Here is a 23063-nt window from a genome sequence, read left to right on the forward strand (position 1 = left end):
TACTGAGGCTTGGAAAGTCTAAGGTCCCCAAACAAACTGCAGTTAAATATCCCAAATGGCACCCATGTATATAAAACTTGATGAAAGTTGCATGGGAAACTACTGTATTTATTAGCATCTGTGACAGTTTTTATCTTATTACGCCAGTGGCACACAAAGAGGTGCAGAACCTCCATGTGTGAACATGCTTCTTTAGTGACTGAACGAATAAACGTGAGGGATTATCATTATTATCCACAGCCACTATGTTTTAGCGCCACACAATGAACACATCCCAGTGTTTTTTTGATCTGCAACTAGAATGCATTTTACTCGAGTGTGACATTATTCCCATATCGGAGTTCTGACTTCTGAAACAAATCAAAAAGAGCCACCACATTAAACCCTAATGAGGATGAGCATGCACCAGATAGTTAATAAGGTGGAGAACTTTTTTCCCGTTATAAATCATTATGAAATCAACTTATAAGTAGAGTCAAGCCATGGGAAGGCACAGCCTCTATTGGCTCTGAATGTTTGCTAGGACAGGACAGAAGGCAGACACAGCTAGACAAATTGGAAGGTGTACAGGAATGGATGTTTTTCCTGGTTCAGATGAGGCCAAATGCAGGAAAAAAAAACACTTGTGGTTTCACAGGATTGATGAACAATGAACCAAAACATACTCTGAAACACAAACATTTTATTTGTCTAATTAAAGAAGTTCCTTTGTAATCTTAAACAGGCTGGGCTGCTTTTTGAAGTCCTGGTGACATGGCTACAGGAAGAAAGAACCACAAACAACAGATGAACACAGCTGCAGTGAAGGCCTTAAAAACAAAAACAAGAACTTTTTTGATTATTTCTGAAGTCAAGCTGAAAAATTTTCAGTATCAACTCTTATTTACTGGCCTTGCAGTAAACTTGGTATTTTATTGAGGTTTTATGTAATAGACCAACTAAAAGTGGTGTGTAATTGTGAAGTGGAAGAAAAAAAAGGATACATTTTTTTTTAAGCTTTGTTTTTCCAAAGAAAAATTTCCCTCTATACTCGAATACACCTAAAAGAAATCCAGTGCAACCAATTCCATTCAGAAATCGTAAAATGATTATAGAGAGTCCACCTGTGTGTAATTATTATCTCTGTGTAGAAACAACAATTCTGGAAAAGCCTCTGATGTTACCTGAATGTAGAACGTCACACAAAACCAAGAAGCACACCACACAGGTCAGGGAGAAGGTTGTGGAGAAGTTTAAAGCAGCGTGAGGTTATGAAACAGTGTCCCCAGTGTTGGGAAAACTGGCTGAGCAGTGTTCAATCATTTATCCAGAAATGGGAAGAGGGTGGCACAACTACAAACCTACCAAGATAGAAAGAAAACTATACAAATTTCTGGTTTGAAGGTTGTCGGAAGCAATGAAGGGAAAACAGCAAAGGGGTTGAAGAAAATTCTCCGACCAGATGAGGTCAGAATTTAACCTTACGGTCTACATGTGTGGCAGAAAAGTAAAGCTAATCCTGCAGAAGCAGGTCAGAGTTGATGGGATTGATTGATTTAGATAAAAGCGTAGTCGTGTGTTAGAAGGGCTCAGTCGAAATTGAGACGCAGGTCTTACATGGTGTTTTTCTTTTCCACTTTACAATTATGCATTACATTCTTTGGTGTATGGCATAACATTCCAACACATAACAATGGTGTTTATGATTATAAGGTAATAAAATGCAAAAAAAAGGTTGAGGTTGTATAAATACTTCTGCTGGGGACTGTATATATCCAGTATCAGGCAAATTAAATCAATTTATGGTGAAATACTTGCATCAAGTCAGAGTACATCACGGTAGGAATGAACTTGCTGCCTGGGTGGCCTGTGTCTCACATACAGTAATTAGAAGGAACCTCCCAACAAAATAACAGGCTTTTCATTGTAAACCCGACTCCTTACTCCTTTTTTGGCTTTATTATGAACTATAATCTGTCTGCCATATCCTACATGCATGTATACTTCCATAGCAGACAACTTTGTTTCAGTAATCCACCAGATTGTATGCATGCATCGGTTTCTATGTATCAGCCAGACCTCAAGAAAGAGAGAGAGGCTTGTCACCTCTAAGCCATGGAGCTTACATTAGACTGTGGGAAATGCAGTTCTGCCTTCCTGTCCCTTCAAAGAAACCCCCTCTCTCCAGCAAAATGGCAGGAAACTTCCCCAGCCCTCTGATAGACGGGCACAAAACAACACAGACGGCCAGCCTCACCACATCGCCGACTGACTCTGCATTAAACTGGCACCGCCGTCTGCGGTATTCAGCTTTTTTTCCCCTTTTTTTTTTTAACTCTCAGCAAAACGGGAAACAAACCAACCAAGTGTGTGTAATACAAGGTTTCCTACTTTAATTTATGGAAAATCATTTGTCATAATAGGCCAAAGAATGCCACCTTTAAAACTTGAGGTAGTTTGAAATCCAAAGTAGACTGAAGGGGGAGACATTAGCCACATGATTTTACAATGAATTTACTGTAGTGACTTTGTTCTGCGCTCCTCTGTGGCGTTTCACGGTGTCAACTCAGGCCAAAGGTGATATACCCTTAATGATGGAGGCAGCGTTGAGCCGCTGCGGCGTGGTGTGTCTGTCTCTTGCTTTGCCGAGCGACTCCTAGCAAACCCAAAGAAGTGCTCTTCTTCCATTTTTGTGGAGAGACAGTAGCTCATATGCCAATGCACCCTGTGTTTATTCACATCGTTGCAGCTCATCACTCAGTCTCTACCCCACTCTGTCACACAGGCGTATTTTTGGGCTTATGAGAAATGTTCTTTAACTTGGTACTGCCTCTCTAGAGGTTTATATTTTTTTCTGTTTTGTGTATGTAAAACATCCGCAAGTTAAATATTCTTCTAGTTTTCTGTCAGTTACTCTGCTGCTGGCTTCCACAGCCTCCCACTGGCATCTGGCTCTTATCTGTCCTTGATGCTGCTGCTGCTTGGAAAATTAAGTTTAGATCTAATTTTATCAATATGTGCAGAAGCAGCAAAGTCGTTCTGGGCTAATATTTCCTTTATCAGCAGTGGTGAACAAGTGTTGCTCATTGACTTATTGATCGTACTGTGTAATGTGTCATTATAGAGTGAGAAGCTGATGCCCGGTTCGATGGTGGATTTGACCTGTTCTCTGGCCCTCCATCTGTCTCTCTTTCTCACATAACCATCCATCCATCTTTCTTTACCACCTCTCGCTTCGCACTCATGCTGTTGTTTGTTATCCTCTCTTTTGCTCGCATCTGGCCTGCTTCCCTCGGCGCTAAGGGCAAGGCCGCTTTTTGGCAGAGGGGTAAGGGACAGGACAGTAGTGGCGTATTAATGAAATTAATGCCATACTTGGGTAGGGAGTATCAGGCACCAGGGGCTGTGGCTCGGGTTAATTAGCTGGCAGCACGCCTCTAATTGGGTCAGGACCATGTCAGGCCCCTGGTTTTGGCCCTGCAGGGATTGAATTACAAGGTCTGGGGACAGCAGCCGTAGGGAGCTGGTGGGTGAGAAAGAAGCAGGAGGGAGAGTGAAGCTGTGGAGGAGGGAAAGATGGAGGAGGAGCTGGAGGGAGTCGTGGATGAGGCAGAAAGGGGGAGTGTAGCTTAATCTGCCAGCAGGCGTTGAGGACAGGAGTAGGTGGGGAGGGCTGGCTGCCTGAATACCACTGTTAGACTGGTCTGGATTGAAGCGCAATGAGGGGAGGGGTGTGTTTTGAAAGCGGGACAGGGCAGGTGGTGTAGCTTGATATGTGTATCCATAGCAACAGCAGAGTGGTGTGACACTGCATGTGCTGTGGGGTGTGGTTGATACCACAGCCCCTGATTTTCTGTTGTTTTTTTGCCATTTACTGTGACAAACTAAAATCCCTCACTCAGTGTTTTGGTTTTGGAACCACATTTTGTTCGTTTTACTTCATAATGGCGATGCGAGATAAGTTAGGAAAAAAATACATCATTTTTAATTTTATTTCTTTTACAAATAAAAATCTGAAATTTTAGAGTGAATCTGTATTCTGCCCCCCTTCCTCTGATAATCATAAATAAAACCTGGTGCCCCCAGAATTCACCTAATTAGTAAATAGATTCCATCTGTGTGTAATTTCAGAGAACATTAGGAAACAAACTCTCTTATAGAACAAGGAACACAGCAGACAGATCAAGGGTAACGTTGTGAAGTATTTCAAAGCAAGGTTAGATTTTAAAATAGTATCCCAAGCTCTGAACATCTCAGTGAACTGTGTTCAATCCACTGTTCAAGTATGGTCCAAGAGACTTTTGGTAACTCTGGAGGAGCTGCAGAGATCAGCCAATCCTGGAAAAAAGCCACTTAGGAGCTGCAAAAGATTTAGGACTTAGGCGTAGGCTTGACTTTACCTGAATAGGAGCCCTTAAAATAATGCATCGAAAGCCAAAATTGAATGGTTCAGATCAAAGCATTTTTCTCTGCTAGAATGTCCTAGACTGGTCCAAGTTCATGATGTTTGCAGATTGTCCCTGTCCAGTCTGAGCTATAATGCGAAGAAGTTGGGTCTGTGAAACGTTGACCTGAGGGATGAATACTAATGCTTTTCATATTCCTATTTGTAATAAGCATATATGCTTTTCCCATCACTTCACAATTATGCAGTACTTAGTGTTGGCTAATAACATGAAACCCCAATAGAATACATTACAGCTTGTGGTTATAACGTGAAAAACTGAATGTTAAGCATTTCCCATGTATAGATCATTTCTGAGCTCCTAATAATTCACTTTAAAAGCATCATTACCGCATGCAGCGGTCATGCATTTCTCTGCAACCACATGTAGCTCATACTGTAAGCCTTACGTGTTATGGCTGAATGACACAGACCACTGAAGCGCTCCCAAATTGCAATTATTCATTTTCTTGGCATCTCTTTGTAAGAGTTCGGCAGCAATATTTAGAGCACAGAGCAGTAAATGTTTTTGAACTCAGCCACCTCTCTCTACGCTTTGGGAAGTCTGAATCGTTCTAGGGATTTGTTTTTTCCCCTCTGTCAACACAGTTGGGTTCAATTTGTAGCCCTTCTACTGATAACTTCTTTATAATTCAAATACTACAGAGTATTAAATAGGCTGGTACATAAGGATCAGAACGTAATGTCACCACTGTGGTTGAACATCCCTGTAAACTGACAGTTAGTGTACTAAGGGAACAGGTTTAGTTCAGTTGGGTTAGGTCCTTAGATGGAAACTTTTAACCATGGCAGTACTTGAACGCTTGAATCTGCTAAACAGGAACAGATGAGTTTCAAGAGCTGAGCACCATTGCCTTATATGATCATTTACATTTTTGCCAGTGTCGGCTTGCCTTTGGGTGTTTGTCAGTGTGCCCCACTGGGTTTTAAGGGTGCCCTTGACTCAGCACCAATGATGATTGACTGGCACCTGCGGCGGGGAGGCCCCGTTTGATCCAAACCACAACATCACCACCAGGGCTAACACTGCCTTGCTGCACCCCCTTCTTACACTGTCTGGACCATTTTCTTTTCTCATATGTATAATCCGCTGCAAGTCTCACTGTCTCCTCTGCCTTAAACGTTTTGACCACTTTATTTCTTTAGTCCAAGGATGGTTTCATGGAAACAGGATCATCCTAATACTCTCTTGCTGCAGTTGGAGCCACTGAAGCGAGACAGTTTTATGATGATTATATGAGACCTTGTCTGATGCTGGCCTCCAATTACACACCAAAATGGCAGCACAGTGGAAGATTTTCGCCAGCCAAAGTGTAAAGCAAGTTTTATGCAGGATTTGCTTCAGATTTAGATCATTGTCTTCCTCCATTTGTGCAAAGAAAACCATTATTTAATTATTTTGCTTTTCTCCATTTTTCCACCTTTTTCTTTATCATCTGCATAGTTTTTATCAGTCATTTGTTTTCTTTTGCAGAACTTGACAGCAGCATCTAGTTTACCCACAGTAGTGGCACACAGAAGTCTTAATTTTTTATTTCTATTTTTGTTTGACCTTTATTTTACCAAGACTTAAGGTTAAATAAAATAAAATAAAAGTTAAATAAACAGTTTTTATTTGTCAGCTCTGTCAGTCAAACAGGGCAACTAAACTGCTTCCCTTCTCACTTCAAAATGAAAACCTCAAGTATACATACAAGAGGGTGTCGAGTTTAAACCTCACAGGTCTTCATTGCTGGGGCTCATAATAATAGCTTACACTTCATCAGATGAAGGCACATGCTGACAGCAACTATCAGGCCTTGTGCACACAGCAACAATCTACTAATAACAGGCTTGTTTTTCCATTTCTGTTAACACATCTACATGACGTTGAGTTGCAATCCAAGTGCGTACCACAGTGGTAGAAACCTTAAAACGGTGTAATTTCCCTGCCATGCCACTAGTAGGCGGTATCTCTTTTAAACTCAATAACATGGGCATGCGTACAAACACTCCCAGCTAAAAAAACGGGGTAGATAATGAGCACTTTGTTGGAAAATCGTCCTTAGATTCAAAAGAGTCAACAGCACAACTAGATACTCTTCAATCCATCATTGGCATTGGTTGACATCTTCTTCTTTGGGTTTTTAACTGATCGGCATCCGAAATGCTGTGCGTTTGTGCTTTCATTTCCACTGATTGCAATCATACTGCGCATGAGCCTGGGCTTCCCATACAGGAAGATGAAGTTTTTCCTGTGTACACAACGACGGAGACCAGGATGTTTTCAAAATAGTTAGGGCAGAAAGAATTAGTCATATAAATCATGATTTATCAATTATTGAAAAAAATCATCAACTAATTTAGTAATCGAAAAATCGTTAACTGCAGTATAAAGACTCTAAAACATGCCATTTGCTGAAAGAACAACCCAGAGCAGGAATTAGGCCAAATGCGTGCCAAAAATATCTACATTTTGCATTGACGATGGAAAAACCTGCTTCGTCGAAAAATGTGCTCTATTCAGAAGTCCTAAAGTGGCGTAGCTTTAGCTTAACCTTGTTCTAATTTTATTTTAAAAATCCTCCTATTAACCACCTTCAATTAATCAATTAGCAAAATAATCATTATTCGCAGCTAGGCATGAGTACCGAATTCATTAACATTTATTACCACGTACACAAAGACAAAAGTACCAAAAATTGGTACGGTTGAGTACAGGTATCGATTCCCAGGTACCGAGTATTGGTACCATAGCGGTTCAAATGTGAAAGGTACCCATCCCTGGTGGAAGTGATAAAAACATTACACTATGGTACCTGTTTTCAAATCGTGCAGTTTTCAGAGAAAACACGCCCCGTTGTGGTGTACACGAACAGTAGAAATGTAGTAGATACGAAACTTTTCCGTTTTCACCAAAAAAACATTGTGGAGAGCATAGGGCCTCTGTCTTTCTTGAGTAAGATTCACTCTGACAAGAAATGTTGCGGCAAAGTAAACGTTACGAGAGATCATGTTACATTGTTCAGCTAGTTCCGTGGTCATGGTACAGTAATGTTTGCTGCCCTTCATTCAGAATTTTCTGGGATACTTACCCCTTTTCAAAGTTTTTGACCTACTTTTTTCCTTTTGTCAAAAGCTAGAAAGTCTGAAAATCATCAGTCGGAGGGCGCAAATAACATTAAAGAAATTTACTTTGAGAACTAATCCTTTTTTAAGGAGCTTTATTTTCATGTAACCAGAACTTAAAGTATTTACCAGGCTAACACCTTTCTGCTGTGATTTGCCATTGAGCTTTTAAGAACCTCCCCCCGAGCATTTTGCCTATTCATCTCATCTATTAGTTCCTCTTTAACACTTCTGCAGGACTTGACCTTTTTATAAGGGATTATCCTACCGAGGTCAAAGTTCAGAGTTCAGTCTGGGTACATATTAGCATAGAGTTCTGTTGAGTAAATGTCAAAAGAATCAGGATGGTACTGGACCATCCAGAGGTTTGTAATGCAGAGGTTAATTTTCTATAAAACTATTAGAAATTATGAAATTAATACTAATTATGCCAAAGTGACATGAAATGTTGTCAAAACATTTTTTTTTATTAAGGAAACATGAGATTTACACGACTGGTTAGAATACAATTAAGGAAAAGGAATTGAGACTAGGAAAAATTCAAAAGTATGCAAACAAGTGCTTTTTAAGACTTGAAAATTCAAGATGGTCATGCTTGACTCTCCCATAGGGACCCTCTTGTAACCCTTGCCGAAGCATGTCAGCCCTCGTTTGTCACATCCCACGACCCCAAGGTCAAACAGAGAAGTGTGCCTGTCTTTGGGTCGATGGCAGCGCTGACCTTCCCCTCATTCTACCATTGTGCCACATGTTGTTAATTCCTCATCAGCAGCAAAGCCAGGGTCAGATTACTGCCTGGTCTGCTCTCACAGGTCAGCTGTTCAAAGGCAAGCGGACACCTGATGTGCCATCAGCTGAAACTTTACGGCTTATTTGTTCATGGTTCGTGCCTTGGCGGGAACTGCAGTAAAAAATCACTTTTTCTTAAAATGTAATTTTATCTCGCTGGCTGCTAGACACTGCTGTTCCAACACAGAGTAAACAAAAATAACCACAAGTCTCTAGATTTGTTTATGAGGGCCAGATTATTGGAGGGGACTCGATATATTTTAAATATTTATTTAATAAGAAATTCTACATATGACGCAGATCAGTTAATTCAAGCTGTGATCGAGCTGATAAAACCACCAGTCTGTTCTCCACAAGCAGACACTTTGCCTTCATAGTGGGGCTGCATGACATACAGAAATATTATTGCTCCCAGCGCTCTTTGACTATAAGCATCCTGGGTGCTGTCATCGGCCAGTGAGACTCCATCCATCAGGCTAAATATCTAATTGGCAGAAATGACAACCAATAAATATTTACATTCCTAATAGTCCTTTGTAGTGTTACTAACATTCACACTGATAGTCTGATGATGATATAGTGTGCAGCCCGTACTTAGAAGTTCATGCATATTTTAAAACTCCACATTATGCTTCAGTCTGTGTATATCATAAGAAGGCATTAGTGCTAACATGAGGTTGCTAATGTAGATAAACAGAAACAACAGCAGTTGCTAGTTCTTCATAATTGTTTGTACAAGTTGAAAACTTATGATCTTTTTTATGTATTTGTCAAACATTTACTGTGAGGAAATATTGTGTAATAATAAGGATGCCCTTATTTGGAAAAGATCACTAATGAACTTGTTCTATGCCTGGTTATGGTTTTGTGCCTGACAATTCAGGTGGTTTTGGGTTGATTGGTTTACTTCATTTTTCAGATAAAGAAAGCCTGATCACAGAAAGCGGCAAACTCCACACTTTGGATATCCTGTTAAATCGACTAAAGGCCCAGGGACACAGGGTCCTCATCTACTCCCAGATGACCCGCATGATAGACCTGCTTGAGGTATGAATACAAACACACAACTTCAGAAATGCCTCTTATACACATCTATTTATATATGCATTTATGTTTTCCACTGATGAGTTGTTTCACTGGCCTGCTGTTGCATTGGTATTGAGCTTCAGCGCCATAAACAAGCCAGCCTGTCCCTCGTTAGTGAGCCTATTAGATGATAATTAGCAGGTCATGGCTAATTAGAAGGGTCTCATCTGCAGGGGAACCTGGCAGATGAGAGGGATAACTACAAGTGGTGAAGAAAGAGGGAAGAGTTAGAAGATGCAAAGACCCTTGGGTGGGAGGGGGAAGAAATCAGATTTGATGGGAAAGAGCAAAGACGGAAGTGGAAAAAAATGAAGGGTGGCACATATTGATTTTGTTTCCACCTTTAGGGCAACACAAGAAAAATGATGAGCATAGCAACAAGCAGCTGACATTTTATGGAGTCATGTCTGACTAAGCAGGTGTATAATCTTGGTATTTTAGATTCCAGAGCTGAAAAAATGTCATCAGATCAAATAGACAGCCTCTGGGTTAGCTCTAATCTAATCAGCAATTAGGTTTAAAGTTAAATTCAAGTGTAAAATGAATAATACTGTGGTCTTTATCGCAAAAATAAGTGCGAAGCAGCTCTGATGGTAATATTGCGTCACCAAGCTCGATGGAGCACTCTATTGTTGCCACCATGTTTGTAGCAAACATCAATATGGAGTCAAAAGTCTCTGGCATGAAGTCACTGGGAATTCCTTCCCCTTTCGAACAGTGCAGTGCTGTTTTCACAGCCAAATCTTTTGATGGCAGATGGACTCAACCCAGGGGGTGAAGGGCCGTCTTCCTGCGTGTCTGGAAAACAGCGGGAATACCTCACCTTTAAGATCGTAAGACTAGAGGGCTGATTAAAGCACTTAAGATGGCTGAGATAAAGCAGGCTTGCCATTCTCTTTTGAAATCGCTCTCACTGGCTTTCCCAACGCAGGCTGTGTGCCTCGTGAATCACTGAAGACTGTTGAAAAGTGACCTCATAATGTAATGGAAGGGAGCTTAGGGTCTGACAGGAACTAGTCGACTAGAAGGGAAAAAGATATCTGGTATGAAATCATACCTTCACCCAATCTGGCTGTAGCGTTCCTGTAGTGTGTTCTTTTTAATGGTACAAGAATAAATCCTACAGAGGGTTTTGGTTTCCACAAAACAAGACCTACTTTTTCCAGCAAAGGAGAGTCTGATTGCCAATCTCTGTTGTTACGTTTTATGATTTTGTTACTTTTTGGCTGCTGGTTTATTGAGTGACGTCGTTTCGTCGGGTGATGGAGCGGCAAGATCAGCACAGCCTGAAGAAAATTTACCCGACAGTGTAGATCGCCTGCCAAGACATTACCCGCTCTAACACCTGAATGTTATAGAGACTTATTTTAACTTTCTTGATATTCATGAGTTTACATATATTTTCTTTAGTTTTTGGTAGAATTGCCTCATAAACTTTATGACTGGGGTCAGCATGATGCTGCCATCTCCGTGCTTCACCGTTTTGATGGTGGGACACATGTCTCTGAGAAGTAAGGACTTTGTCCCTGAGATCATTTGCAGATTGTAATCTGGCTTTTGTTTCCGTTTATTTTGGAGTGATGGCTTCATCTCTGTGTGACCTTTCAGCCCAGATGGGTACAGGTCTCGTTTCAGTGTGGTTAATGACACTGTTGACAGCTCCAGCCAACATCTTCACAAGGGCTTTTGTTCTGGGGTTGATACGCACACTTTCATCCCTGAGGACACAGCGCCCTTATCCCTCCTGAACGGTATGATGGCTGGACATTCCCATGGTGTTTATATTTGCATGTAATTGTTTGAATAGATGAACGTGGCACCTTGTACCCAAAACCAGACTAGTGGAGGTCCACAGATCTCTCCTTGATATCCTGCCAGATTTCTTTTGATTTGAGCATGATGTCGTGCAAGGAAACAGTGTGCTGTGCAAATAGAAATAATTTGGTCATTCTAACTGACTTAAAACAGGATATTTATAGTCTGATTTTCTGTCACACAGTGAGAAACAATTGTGTCTTTTTATACAGGGTATGTAAACATTTGGTTTCACCGGTGTGTGTTGAGCATTACCAAGGGCTGCATCAAATAAGATGACCCGAGATTTTTGCTCCATGATGTTTATTGAGATGGAATTAATATTAGGGATTAGGATTGCAAGTCCTGAATCCCAGTCTGACACGGTCAGGTTAAAAAAATCCCATGCAGTGCTTGACTTTTGTCACCTAGCCTAAGAAAGCCCCATAATGTCCCGACAGTAAATCACTTGAAACATGCGAAGCAGTTATAGTGTTCAATAAAGTCACGTCCTGCTTCTTCTGGATGTTTCATGCAAATGGGGTTGAGTGCTACGCTAACGCTAGCATTTGTGCTCTCCATTTTGATATTTCTTGGTGATAATTTGGTCGTTCCACATAATCTTCTTTGGACAGAACGTACACGAAAACGTTCGTCTGCTAATACAGTAGCCAATATATTTTCCTTTTACTGTGAACATCATTCTTAAGGAGGGAAAGTTCCTGGATTGGAGAAAACCCAGATTTACATTGCAAGTTTTAAATCTTGCACATGAACGTAGGCTGTTTTGTTTTGCCTGCAAACATCTAAATTATAAGCACGGCTCACTACCTAACACTCTACTAACAATCACAGATGGTATACCAACAGCAAGTATTGGACGTTGTGTTTAGTCAGGAACTAAAATACCTTGATCAGGACTCACTAGATTTAAATATTTGTCTTCAAATTAAAATAAAGGCAGAAACAAATTTGATGATTCTTTTAATAAATTCTGTTTTCCACTTTCAACACTAAGATTTTTTTTTCCAGCAATAGTGGCCTTTATTTTTGTTGTTTTTTTTAAAGTAGGCAAAGAGGAAGCGGGGTGGAGAGGGCTGAAAGACATGTAACATAGGTCTCCAGGGTTGAGACACAAACCTGGGTTGCTTGCTCCCGCTGCGCCATGTGGTGCATCATTCTAAGATTTTATAATTTTTCAGTTCAATTCATAATCAGCTTTTGAAGGTTCAGTGAAAAAAATAAACTGTAGAAATTGAGCATTGCATTTGTATTCCTTCAGTCAGATCATATCCAAATATTATGTCATCTTTGATTTGTGAAACTAAAGCCGACTATTACAAAGAATCCCCAGCTGTTAGAGGTTACGTCTCAGTTTCTCAGTACTCTTTAGGAAAGAACAGCCAAAATGCTGTCCTGAAACCCCCATCCTGATCATTTCCGTGTTATTTTTGGGTGATTTTGTTCTCAGAAGAAATAAGAACCGTATTCTGGAAGAATGAGAGCATTTACGGAGACCCTAATGTGCTAATGGTTCCTAATGCAGTGTTCATTCAGAGCAGATGGGGTTGTTGGGAACAGAGCCACACAGACCGAGGAGGGCAGGCCCTGGTGGGACCAAAGACCTGGGTGTCATGATGTAGGTCTGGGAGGGGGAGGGCGGGGTCGCAGAAAACATGGTGTCAAATCGTTGATATCATCGCTAGTGATTGTGTGAGGTGAGCAGTGATGGGTTTTAGTGATTGACTGCTTCATTGCTTTGGGGGCACTCACAAACTGCAACAAGGAGGTCGCAAGTTCACAGCAGTACTTATTAAAGAGGGATCAGTGTGTCACTTCATCAGTGCTCCTGCTCCACAGACCCTCCCATCAACCCCAACACCTCCACACTAACACACACACAGAGCAGCTAAGCAGACTTCTGGGAGGATACGGTATCAGTGTATCAATATCTGCATTTCTTAGTGTCTCCCTAGGTTTGGACCTAGTTTTAAACTTAAGCGAATTAACATAAAAAGAAGTGGTATTATGATATTTTAGACAAAAAAACCCCACTCCCATCGCATATAGATTATTATAATAAAGATAAATGTTTCTCAACTCTTGAAATGTAATCAATAGCACTGCTGGGTCTATTTGTTCCTTAGAGAAAGTCCTAAATAGGATTGCATATTCGAGAGTTAAGGTCAGTCTGAAGCTGCTGTGATTTATTTATTTTTTTCAGCAGCAGAGATAAAAAAAAAAAAATTGCAACTTGAATTTCAACAAGTTTTGAGCGTGTGGCGTGGAGGTGGATCGCGTGCACCATATGCGATGCGGAGGCTACGAGTCCTCGACTCAGCCGCCCGGGGTTCGATTCCCCACCATGGGACCTTTTCTGCACTTCTTCCCCCGTTCCTCTCTCCCTCTTTCCTGTCCATATACTGTGTAAAAAAAGGCCACTAATGTCACATAAGAATACCTCGGAGAAAAATTGTCAGTAGGTTTCAAAATCAGATCCAATTCCAAACGCTGTACTTTTTCAGACATTTAACGCAGGATTTGGTCCATTTAATTCACTTTGTTTGAAAAGTGTAGACAAACGCAGTTGTTTTTGTAATCAGCAGAAAGTCATTTCTCTTAGATTGTTCATGCCTTCTTTGTTCTAACAAACCTTTGCCTTCAATACCTTCAGTCTGCAGGCTTCCAGATTAGCAGTCAACTAATCTTTGGTTGCTAAATATATTAACATAAGTAGAAATCGGGGCATCATGTTCTTTTGTTTAATTCTCCTCTAGGAGTATATGGTTTATCGCAAACACACTTACATCCGCCTTGATGGATCTTCCAAGATTTCTGAGCGCAGGGACATGGTGGCGGACTTCCAGAGCCGGTGAGTCGAGCGAGATTTGTGTGGTACTGAGACCAAATGTTGCTCCTTGCTAATAATGCCATGTAATTCTGCCTTTTTGTATATTATTGCAATCAGGGAACAGTTTTATCAAACGTCCAGACATTATAAGCATGTGTGTGTCTGTGTTTTGGCGTCCACATGTTCTGGATCGCATTAGTGCATGACCTCCAGGCCCCTGTGTTACTCCATTGTTTGCATTCAGAACGGTGGTTTTCAAACTGGGAGGGCATAGAGTTACTGGAAAGAGGTGGGGGGCAGGGTGACCAGAGGAAAATTATGCAGATGATTTATGTGGAGTCCTCTGATGCTGTTGTATAGACTTTTTTTTCACAAACATCTGCTCTAATTCTCTTTTTTCCTAAACTATTTTTAAGGGTGAACGATTTTTTTAAATACAGATCTATTGTTTAATATCTTCATTCTGAAGGGTTTGACATTCCCTTTCTGACAATTTAAATTATTTAAAATCTTTCCCAGGTCTGAATAAATGTATATTTAAAAAAAACAGAGCATTAAAAAAACCTGGTGTGTTTCTAAACTCTTTTCTTGTTCTTTTTTCTAAAAATGTAACTAAAAATACAAATCTTGCATTTTGTCCTAACCAGAGATATCAGCCCAACCAGCCTAAATTAATTAGATAAAGCTGGATCCCTCTGAAAGCTTTAAAAGTGGGATGGTTGTGCGCCAGGGAGATGTAATACAATATTTTATCATAGGGATGTCCCGATCAAGATCATTTTGTCGCTAATACCAATCTGAGATATTTGTTATTACGGGTTTCTCAATACTGAGTCCCAATCTGATACTGTAGTTGAATCATAAAACCAATGCCAAATATATGCTTGAAAGCTCAGTTGCTTTTAAGTGCATTGAAATAACACAATAGACTCTAATTCATCTCTATTTCATGGTTTGCATCAGTATTGTGGTTGTGTCCTGCTGAACCCAGCAGTGACGTTCTAGATGCGGCTTTTCTGGACAGCGACTAATGTTTCTGCTGGTCAGCCTCGGTGTACCGCTCCGACGATGGGGTTAACTCCTTTAAGAAAAGCTGCTATAACATTCTGACTCTTTTATGGTTTGTTTCTGTAAACATGCATCTGCCGAAACATAAAAAACCATAAGATTTCACAAACTCATGTCTTGCTTCTGCTTACACTGTTTTCATGCAGAGCAGTTTGCTGTGGTACTAAGCTACAGTTAGGATGTTTGTTTTTATTTTTTGATATGGCTCGTTGATAATTCGGCTCATGACATATTTCAGTGCGGTTCCATTTCTTAGTCTGGAAACGAAGGTTCTCAAAAAAGGAGTTTGCCTGCTTTATATTTGCCCTTTGCCTTGAACTTTGTAAAATTAAAGGACTTTTGTTTCAGCCATTTGATGTTCCTATGACAACAAATTAGCAAATTTGTTGTCATAGCAACAAATTAGCAAATTTCCAATGGTTTTCAATGGTGAAAAACACTTGTGTTGTTAGGAAAAACCCAGATTTGTTACATTTAGCATTGTGCACGTCCCTAATACAGTTTTGCAAGCCGTGCAAGTAGGCCATACTTTTCAACAAATGGCTGCATAAATGTAGCAGCACTGCTCGCTGTCACAGAAAGTTGACCTCATACAGGTGTCACAGGAATTTAGATGATTCAGAACCTCTTCATTGGCAGCTTGTTCCGGTGCTATAAAACTAATCCATAACTGAGGGTTTAAGATGAATAAGCGACATCCAACTGGAGCTACTGTCAAAATTAACAATTAACTGCTGAATTGCTAAAACATTTATCGTGGATTTTTGAACTTATACATAAAAGTGCCCCAGAAGAAAAAGTGAAGGGAAATAGACACGGTATTTTAATCTTTTTACAGTATATGAAATCTCACCTTTTTGCCTTCTGCCGTCCACAGTACAGATATCTTTGTATTCCTGCTCAGTACAAGAGCCGGAGGGCTGGGCATCAACCTGACTGCTGCAGACACTGTGAGTTCCCCAGACACTAAAAAACACAACATTTACATAATATCAAAATTTAAACAGAGTTGATGTTTCCTAAAGACGTGAAAACCTGCGCAGCAACAATGTGCCACCTTAAGTTTATAAAGATTGAGACACTGTCTACATGGATTACTGGTGCTTTAGCAATGCGTTTTGTCATGACTGTGATGAATTAGAATGATTGTGGTCCAGAAATAAAAACTATTTTGTTCTCTCCTCTAGGTTATCTTCTATGACAGCGACTGGAACCCCACGGTGGACCAACAGGCCATGGACCGGGCCCACAGGCTAGGTCAAACAAAGCAGGTCACCGTTTATCGCCTCATCTGTCAGGGCACCATCGAAGAGAGGATCCTCCAACGCGCCAAGGAGAAGAGCGAGGTCCGACACTCGGGGCTTATCTACGGAGAATCAATCTTTATCTGTGTTGCGCAGCAAACACATAACAAGTAGTAATTAATTACAGTTGTGATTTATGTTTTAATGTTCTTGTGTAACCAGATCCAAAGGGTGGTAATCTCTGGAGGGAACTTCAAACCGGATACCCTCAAGCCTAAAGAGGTGGTCAGTCTGCTTTTAGACGACGATGAGCTGGAGAAGAAATGTGAGCACGCTTCTTTCAGTCCAAAAATCTGTTACTGCTAGCAGATGCAGGAACGGAGGAAAATGAACACCATTTGTCTCTTCTGGTAGTGCGCCAAAGACAGGAGGAAAAGAGGCAGCAGGAGGAGAGCAGCAAGGTGAAGGAGCGGAAGAGGAAGAGGGAGAAGTATGCTGAGAAGGTATCAGGACAATGATAAAACAGTACAACATGATGGGGGGTGAAGAGAAGGAGACTTTTTCGAGATAATTTATGCAATCTGAACTGGGACTAAACAAAGAAGAAAGAAATAGTGTCCAGTTTAATTCTGATCATAAACAACAAAGGCTCACACAGTTCAGGAAAGTGGGAAGGGTTAGGGATTTGATTGAAGTACCAATATATTAACAGTTTCCCCTCATCTTTTACCTCGCCGTTTTTAGCTGAAGAAGAATGAGGAGTCGGACAACAAGAAGAAAAAAGAGATGAACTTGGTCATCGCCCACGCTCCGTCGGCCGATAACTCCAACCTGTCTGCAGATGGGGACGAGTCTTTCATCAGCGTTGAGATGGACTCGGCCATGCCCAGTCCGTTCAGCGAGGTGAGGAAATTTAGATGGACTTTAGAAGGAGTGTTTGTTAAAGTCTTGGTCAAGTATGGGACGATAAAAAGAATAAATAAGTGCGTCACCCAGAAGGTATCTTGGCCGTCTTTTACAAGCTTTACCTCCTGCTCGGCAACGTGCTGCTTCCGAATTTATCTCTTCTTTATTCTATTCATCTGTTACTGTTTTCCCCTCATTTTTTTACCGACTCTTACTTTCTTTATTCCTATACATTCAACACTCCTGTTGCATCCTTTGCTTCCTTTCCTTTCTTTCCTTCCTGTTGCCCTTTGCTGTACCAACCTGGTTCCTGATCCCCCTGTGGTTCTGACCCCCAGCCTGTGTGTGTGTATGCTTCTGTGCGTGGCCAGATCTCCCTGAGCAGCGAGCTCCAGCCCGGCTCACTGCCGCCCGACGCCGATGCCGACGAAAGCAGCAGCGACATGCTGGTGATCGTGGACGATCCGGTCTCCTCGGCGCCGCAGTCTCGTGCCACCAACTCCCCTGCCTCTGTAACGGGATCGGTTTCTGACAACATGAATGGTGAGGAAATGCATAAACAGTGTTATGTGAGATCCTTACTCTAAGAAGCGCTAACATTTTAACTATGGCTCATATACAGAAACACTTTCAGGATGTAAATCCGAATAAAGCTAGAAAGATTAGACTATATGAAGAAGAAAATCACACAGTGATGTTAAGGAAACTGATATTTATTGCTGTTTTCTACACTGATATTAATTCGAATCAAATTTCTGATTTTGCTTTTCTTTTTCCTGTTTAAAGTATTAAATAAGTCGTTATTTGCTGCTTGTTTCTGCTTGTTTACCACTTGTTGTGTTTGCCCCGTCCCACCTCCGATTGTCTGGATGAACAGTGACGACGCAGCAGATATACATCGTATCTACAAACAGTGCCTTAAAAACGTATTCACACCTTTAGATGTGTTAGAGTCACAAACTTCTATGTATTTTATTGGGATTTCCTATAATAGAATGACAAAAAGTGATGCATTGTTTTTAACATTTTTTAATTAATAAAGCCACTTAGGCCCAAAAAAAAAAAGGATTCACACAGCATGATGCTGCCACCACCATGTTTCACGGTGGGGATGGTGGAGTTTTCTTCTGCATGTTTGATGTGGCCTCTAAATGGCTTCTGATAGGTTTCCTGGTCTTCATTATGCTGTTTGTTACTATGAGATTAAATCACACACTGGTGGATGCTGTTTACTGTATAGGAGATTTCTAAAGGCAACTGGTTTATTTAAGAGTAATGGAGTAAAGGGAGCAAAGTGGGTTAAACAGAAACCAAACCGTGTGTTATTTCCCCTTTAAGTTACAACAATGCATTTTCTGTCAATGTGTCGCATAAAATATCTTTCAAGGCACTTTACCTGTGGAGTACTGAAAAACATTTGACCACCCCTAAAGACATTTCTATAAAATCTCCCACGTTTTCACGCTACACTTATGGCTTTTGTGTGCTTTGTGCATCCGATTTTCATTTAATTACTTGGATTCATAAACATTTTCTGTTTGTGTTCATTCTGAACTCTCATATCCAGAGGGATGGGTAATGTTTGGTGTGTTTGCCTTTATATCCATGCTTTGGATTTACTGCCGTGATTTTCCTTAACACATGGTGTGTCATTGAAACCCACGTTGGATTTTTGCTGCCGTGCGAAGGAGCTCCTGCCTGCTAGATAATTGATGCCCACTGATAATCAGTCCTCATGACATTGGAGCAAGTTTATGCCTTTAGAGAACAGATGATATTTTAATGAGAGGTCTGATGGATCTTTCATGAATGAAGAATCAGCTGGTGAACATGGACAAATAAGGGAAACGGCAAAGAGGAGTGACGTTTAAGCTAGAAGATGGTGAAAGAAAGGAAATGTTCATGCATGCCTTGCTGTTGGTGATATTATAGGCCGTGTAGTACGGCAAATGGTGCGAATCATTCAAATAAATTAGACCACCAGTGTAATGTGGGCAGTGGGAGAAGGAGAAGAGAAGCTATAATGGGAGTAGACCCATTACCACAGAACCAAGCACTGGCTCCAATTTTGCAAACATTATGGAAAAGTGAGAGTAATATTTTTGCTTGAGCCTGTATTTATAGTAATTATGAGATGATTAATGTTTAAACATTCTTTAATGCCATAAGACTACCGCAGTATGTTTAGCAAAGTGAATCAAAGCCAAGTCAAGCAGCAGCTCTCATACATTGTGGGATTTTAGTGGGATATAACATTATTTCTTAGTGATATGAATGTAAAAAGGTAGACTGATGCTTTTAAAGAAACTACAAATCTATCATGTTACATTTATTATTCTTCTAATTAGAGCTGTAGCTAATGATTTTTTCAGTAATCAAGTATTCTATCGATTTTTCCGACGATTCATCATCGGATAAACAATTGGCACATTCAGCAGATTTTTCATTTGAACTATTTAAGCTTATTTTATGAGTAATAGAAATACATGAAAGAGAAAATGCCAGTAAACAAATATTCCACATTTTATTGCTTAAAATGTCATAACACAGCATGTCTTTAGTGTAGTCATGAACATCTGAAGAAAGTACGCATCTGCAGCTAAAACAAGAAGCTCTCACATCAACGTGTGAGAAGCTCAGCCCTTTCTGGTTGACTTAACATCATTGATAGCTGCGTCTGTAGAGAAGATGGTCACAAACAGAAAACGCAAAAAGTGTCGCTTGAATATAGCATTCTGGATTTTTAAAGAGATTTTTAACATCGAAAAGCATAATGTTAACCAGATAAAACAGAAGCCTTGCAGTGCACTGAAGTGCCAAGTTACCCTATTCCTGTTTAGTTGGTGCAAAAACAGAAGAAATAAAGAAAATAATTAGATATTACCTATTTAAAAGGTAATACCTCACTTTCAATTTCATCATCCTGTTCAGGTGTTGCAAAATGGAGGATGTGCTATTATGGGATGCTAGTTCAGTTTTGCAGTACACACACTGGGCTGCGTTTTCTTTTCTGTTAATTTTAAAGCGACCCCACACTTTCAACACTTTCAGTCAATTTCTCGCCGCTTCTTTTCGCCCTTCGCCGTCTCTCTCCATAGCTGATAACTGCACTTGGCAGCCACGTATCAGCAACAGCGTAGGCTATCATTAGCTGAAGAGAGAGCATTGTACAAAGCAGTCACCCAGGACATGGTATGCTGAATAGTTAAATAGAATTTAACGAAGCTTTGAGGCAAATAATTTTGCCTCGATGAATTTCAGTAATCGGCGTACTCCAATCATTCGAGGAATCGTTTCGGCCATACTACGGGTTCACATACTGATTTGACAGCATCCTTTATCTCTATATTTAGCTCATCACAAATGGTATATTTAACTATTTTATTTTTTGACTCACTGACAGAGAACCTACAAATAATTGCACTCATGTTCAAACATTAAATAAGGGACATTTCCCTGTTATTTTATGGCCTCCAGATCATCTTACATCAGGGTTCTGCCCTTAACCCGTGGTTGAAAGTACTGAACTCCACTTTTTATTTTTAACACACAGAACAAATGTATTACAGATCATTAATTGCTATTTTTTTAAATCACATTTGGTGTTTGATAATCTTGTACACATTTGATAAGTTTAGTTTTTAGAGATTTTAAGTTAGTCCAGAAGCGGCACTTTGCTGCAGTGGCAACATGAAAGTCCACTTCACGATGTTTCATTTCATATTTAAATGTGAGAATAATTGGAAAAACTGCCAGAAGAATGTAGAAATCTGAGTGTGTTAAAGCATTTTGCCATGGAAAATTTTATGGAAGTCTTTATTACAAAAAAACATAGTTGAGTAATTTTTCATGTTCTCCTGGTCTGTAAAGGTGTTACAGCCTCCGACTCGATCAGTCCCGCCAGAGGCCGGTCCGGTCGGAGCCGTGGACGGCCCAAAGGATCCGGAGGTGGCGCCAAGTCCGGAGGGAAAGGCCGTGGTCGGAAATCAACAGCTGGAAGTGCGGCAGCCATGGCAGGGGCGATGGCTGGAGCAGCAGCTGCTTCAGCAGCAGCCTACGCTGCTTACGGATACAGTGTTTCCAAAGGTTTGTATATTTGGGAATACATTTTAAAATCAAATACTGGTCTTAGATTCGAAAATTGTCCCTGACCGAGCAGACCACGTTGCTTGTTTGTTTATTTAATCTTTGAAAGTATTTCTAAGAAATAGATTCAAAATCTATCTAATTGTCTTTAAATGTAGAGATTAGATAAACTGTATCATCCCCTTAGGGCAAAATTAAATAGTTTCAGCAGCAGGACAGGTTAAAGGTGCACCTCTAGTAAGGTAATATTAGGAAGGATAAATAAATAATAGAAACAATAATCAATAACCGTGAATAAAAACTATAAAAAATACCAACAATATAGTACAGGAGAATTTAAATATTACTAACAAACAGTAAAATGCTTTTCAAAAATAAACTTTTGGAAAAAAATGGAGAAGTCTGGAAAAAAAATGAATACACATTCTAGATAAGATAAAGTACAACAATATACATGAATATATGAAGATCAGCTCCTCCAAGTCCGAGGCCATGGTTCTCGACCGGAAAAGGGTGGCTTGTCCTCTTCAGGTTGGAGGGGAGTTCCTGCCTCAAGTGGAGGAGTTTAAGTATCTCGAGGTCTTGTTCACGAGTGAGGGAAGAATGGAGCGGGAGATCGACAGACGGATCGGTGCGGCTGCCACAGTAATGGGGGCACTGTGCCGGTCCGTTGTGGTGAAGAGAGAGCTGAGCCGAAAAGCAAAGCTCTCAATTTACTGGTCGGTCTATGTTCCTACCCTCACCTATGGCCATGAACTTTGGGTCATGACCGAAAGAACGAGATCACGGATACAAGCGGCTGAAATGAGCTTCCTCCGTAGGGTGGCCGGGCACTCCCTTAGAGATAGGGTGAGGAGCTCGGCCATCCGGGAGGGGCTCGGAGTAGAGCCGCTGCTCCTCCACATCGAGAGGAGCTAGTTGAGGTGGCTCGGGCATCTATACCTGATGCCTCCTGGACGCCTTCCTCGGGAGGTGTTCCAGGCACGTCCCACTGGGAGGAAGTTCAGGTGACGACCCAGGACACGCTGGAGGGACTATGTCTCTCGGCTGGCCTGGGAACGCCTTGGGCTCCACCCGGTGGAGCTGGAGGAGGTGTCTGGGGAGAGGGATTTTACCAAATCAAACCTCTGACTCTGAGAATGTTTGTGAATATGGGTCCTAAACTTTTGGATTTTTCTTGGTTAACCTGCGTTTTTATGAATTATTCAGGAATAAAAAGGCTCCTAAAGTCAGTGGATGAACCCTTATTGTGTATAAACAAAACAGCTTAGAAAACAGTACATTTTAAATTGGATCTTCAGACACTTTGTCACACCTTGTCACAAACATACAACTTGTTCTCCCTGCTGTTCTCATTGGTTGAACTTGATTTTATTTAAGGGATGTCAGAGTGAAGGGGGCTCAAAAAAGCTACATTTACAGTTTTATTTAAAGAACACTGAGAAAACCAAGTTTTATTTTTTTCCACTTCACAATGATGCTACATTGTGTTGGCCTGTCACATAAAATCCCAGTAAAAGACAAGAAAGCTTGTGTTTGCAGTGTGATAGTGGAAAGGTTTGAATACTTTGCTCTATGTTAATCACCCTGTTGGTGCAAAACAAATGTGATGCCGCTGAAACCGTACCTTTAGTAGTCTTCAGTCCTTGCACTACTTGTAAAAGCAGTTTTTCTTTCAACGCCGCAG

At 40.7% G+C, this 23063-nt stretch overlaps 1 protein-coding gene across 3 annotated transcripts in view; it reads left to right on the top strand.

The window, feature by feature from the left end:
- ino80 (INO80 complex ATPase subunit) overlaps positions 1 to 23063 on the top strand; it is a 46896-nt gene that overhangs the window by 22128 nt on the left and 1705 nt on the right. For all 3 annotated transcript variants that reach the window (XM_047388454.1, XM_047388455.1, XM_047388456.1), the window contains exons 28-36: positions 9261 to 9388; positions 13999 to 14093; positions 16018 to 16090; positions 16328 to 16486; positions 16607 to 16709; positions 16799 to 16887; positions 17129 to 17287; positions 17662 to 17833; positions 21161 to 21376. In XM_047388454.1, coding sequence (XP_047244410.1) covers positions 9261 to 9388; positions 13999 to 14093; positions 16018 to 16090; positions 16328 to 16486; positions 16607 to 16709; positions 16799 to 16887; positions 17129 to 17287; positions 17662 to 17833; positions 21161 to 21376 — 1194 coding nt within the window. The remainder of the gene's footprint in view (positions 1 to 9260; positions 9389 to 13998; positions 14094 to 16017; positions 16091 to 16327; positions 16487 to 16606; positions 16710 to 16798; positions 16888 to 17128; positions 17288 to 17661; positions 17834 to 21160; positions 21377 to 23063) is intronic.

Source organism: Girardinichthys multiradiatus, chromosome 15 (genome assembly GCF_021462225.1).
Source record: "Girardinichthys multiradiatus isolate DD_20200921_A chromosome 15, DD_fGirMul_XY1, whole genome shotgun sequence".
Classification (NCBI taxonomy): Eukaryota; Metazoa; Chordata; class Actinopteri; order Cyprinodontiformes; family Goodeidae; genus Girardinichthys; species Girardinichthys multiradiatus.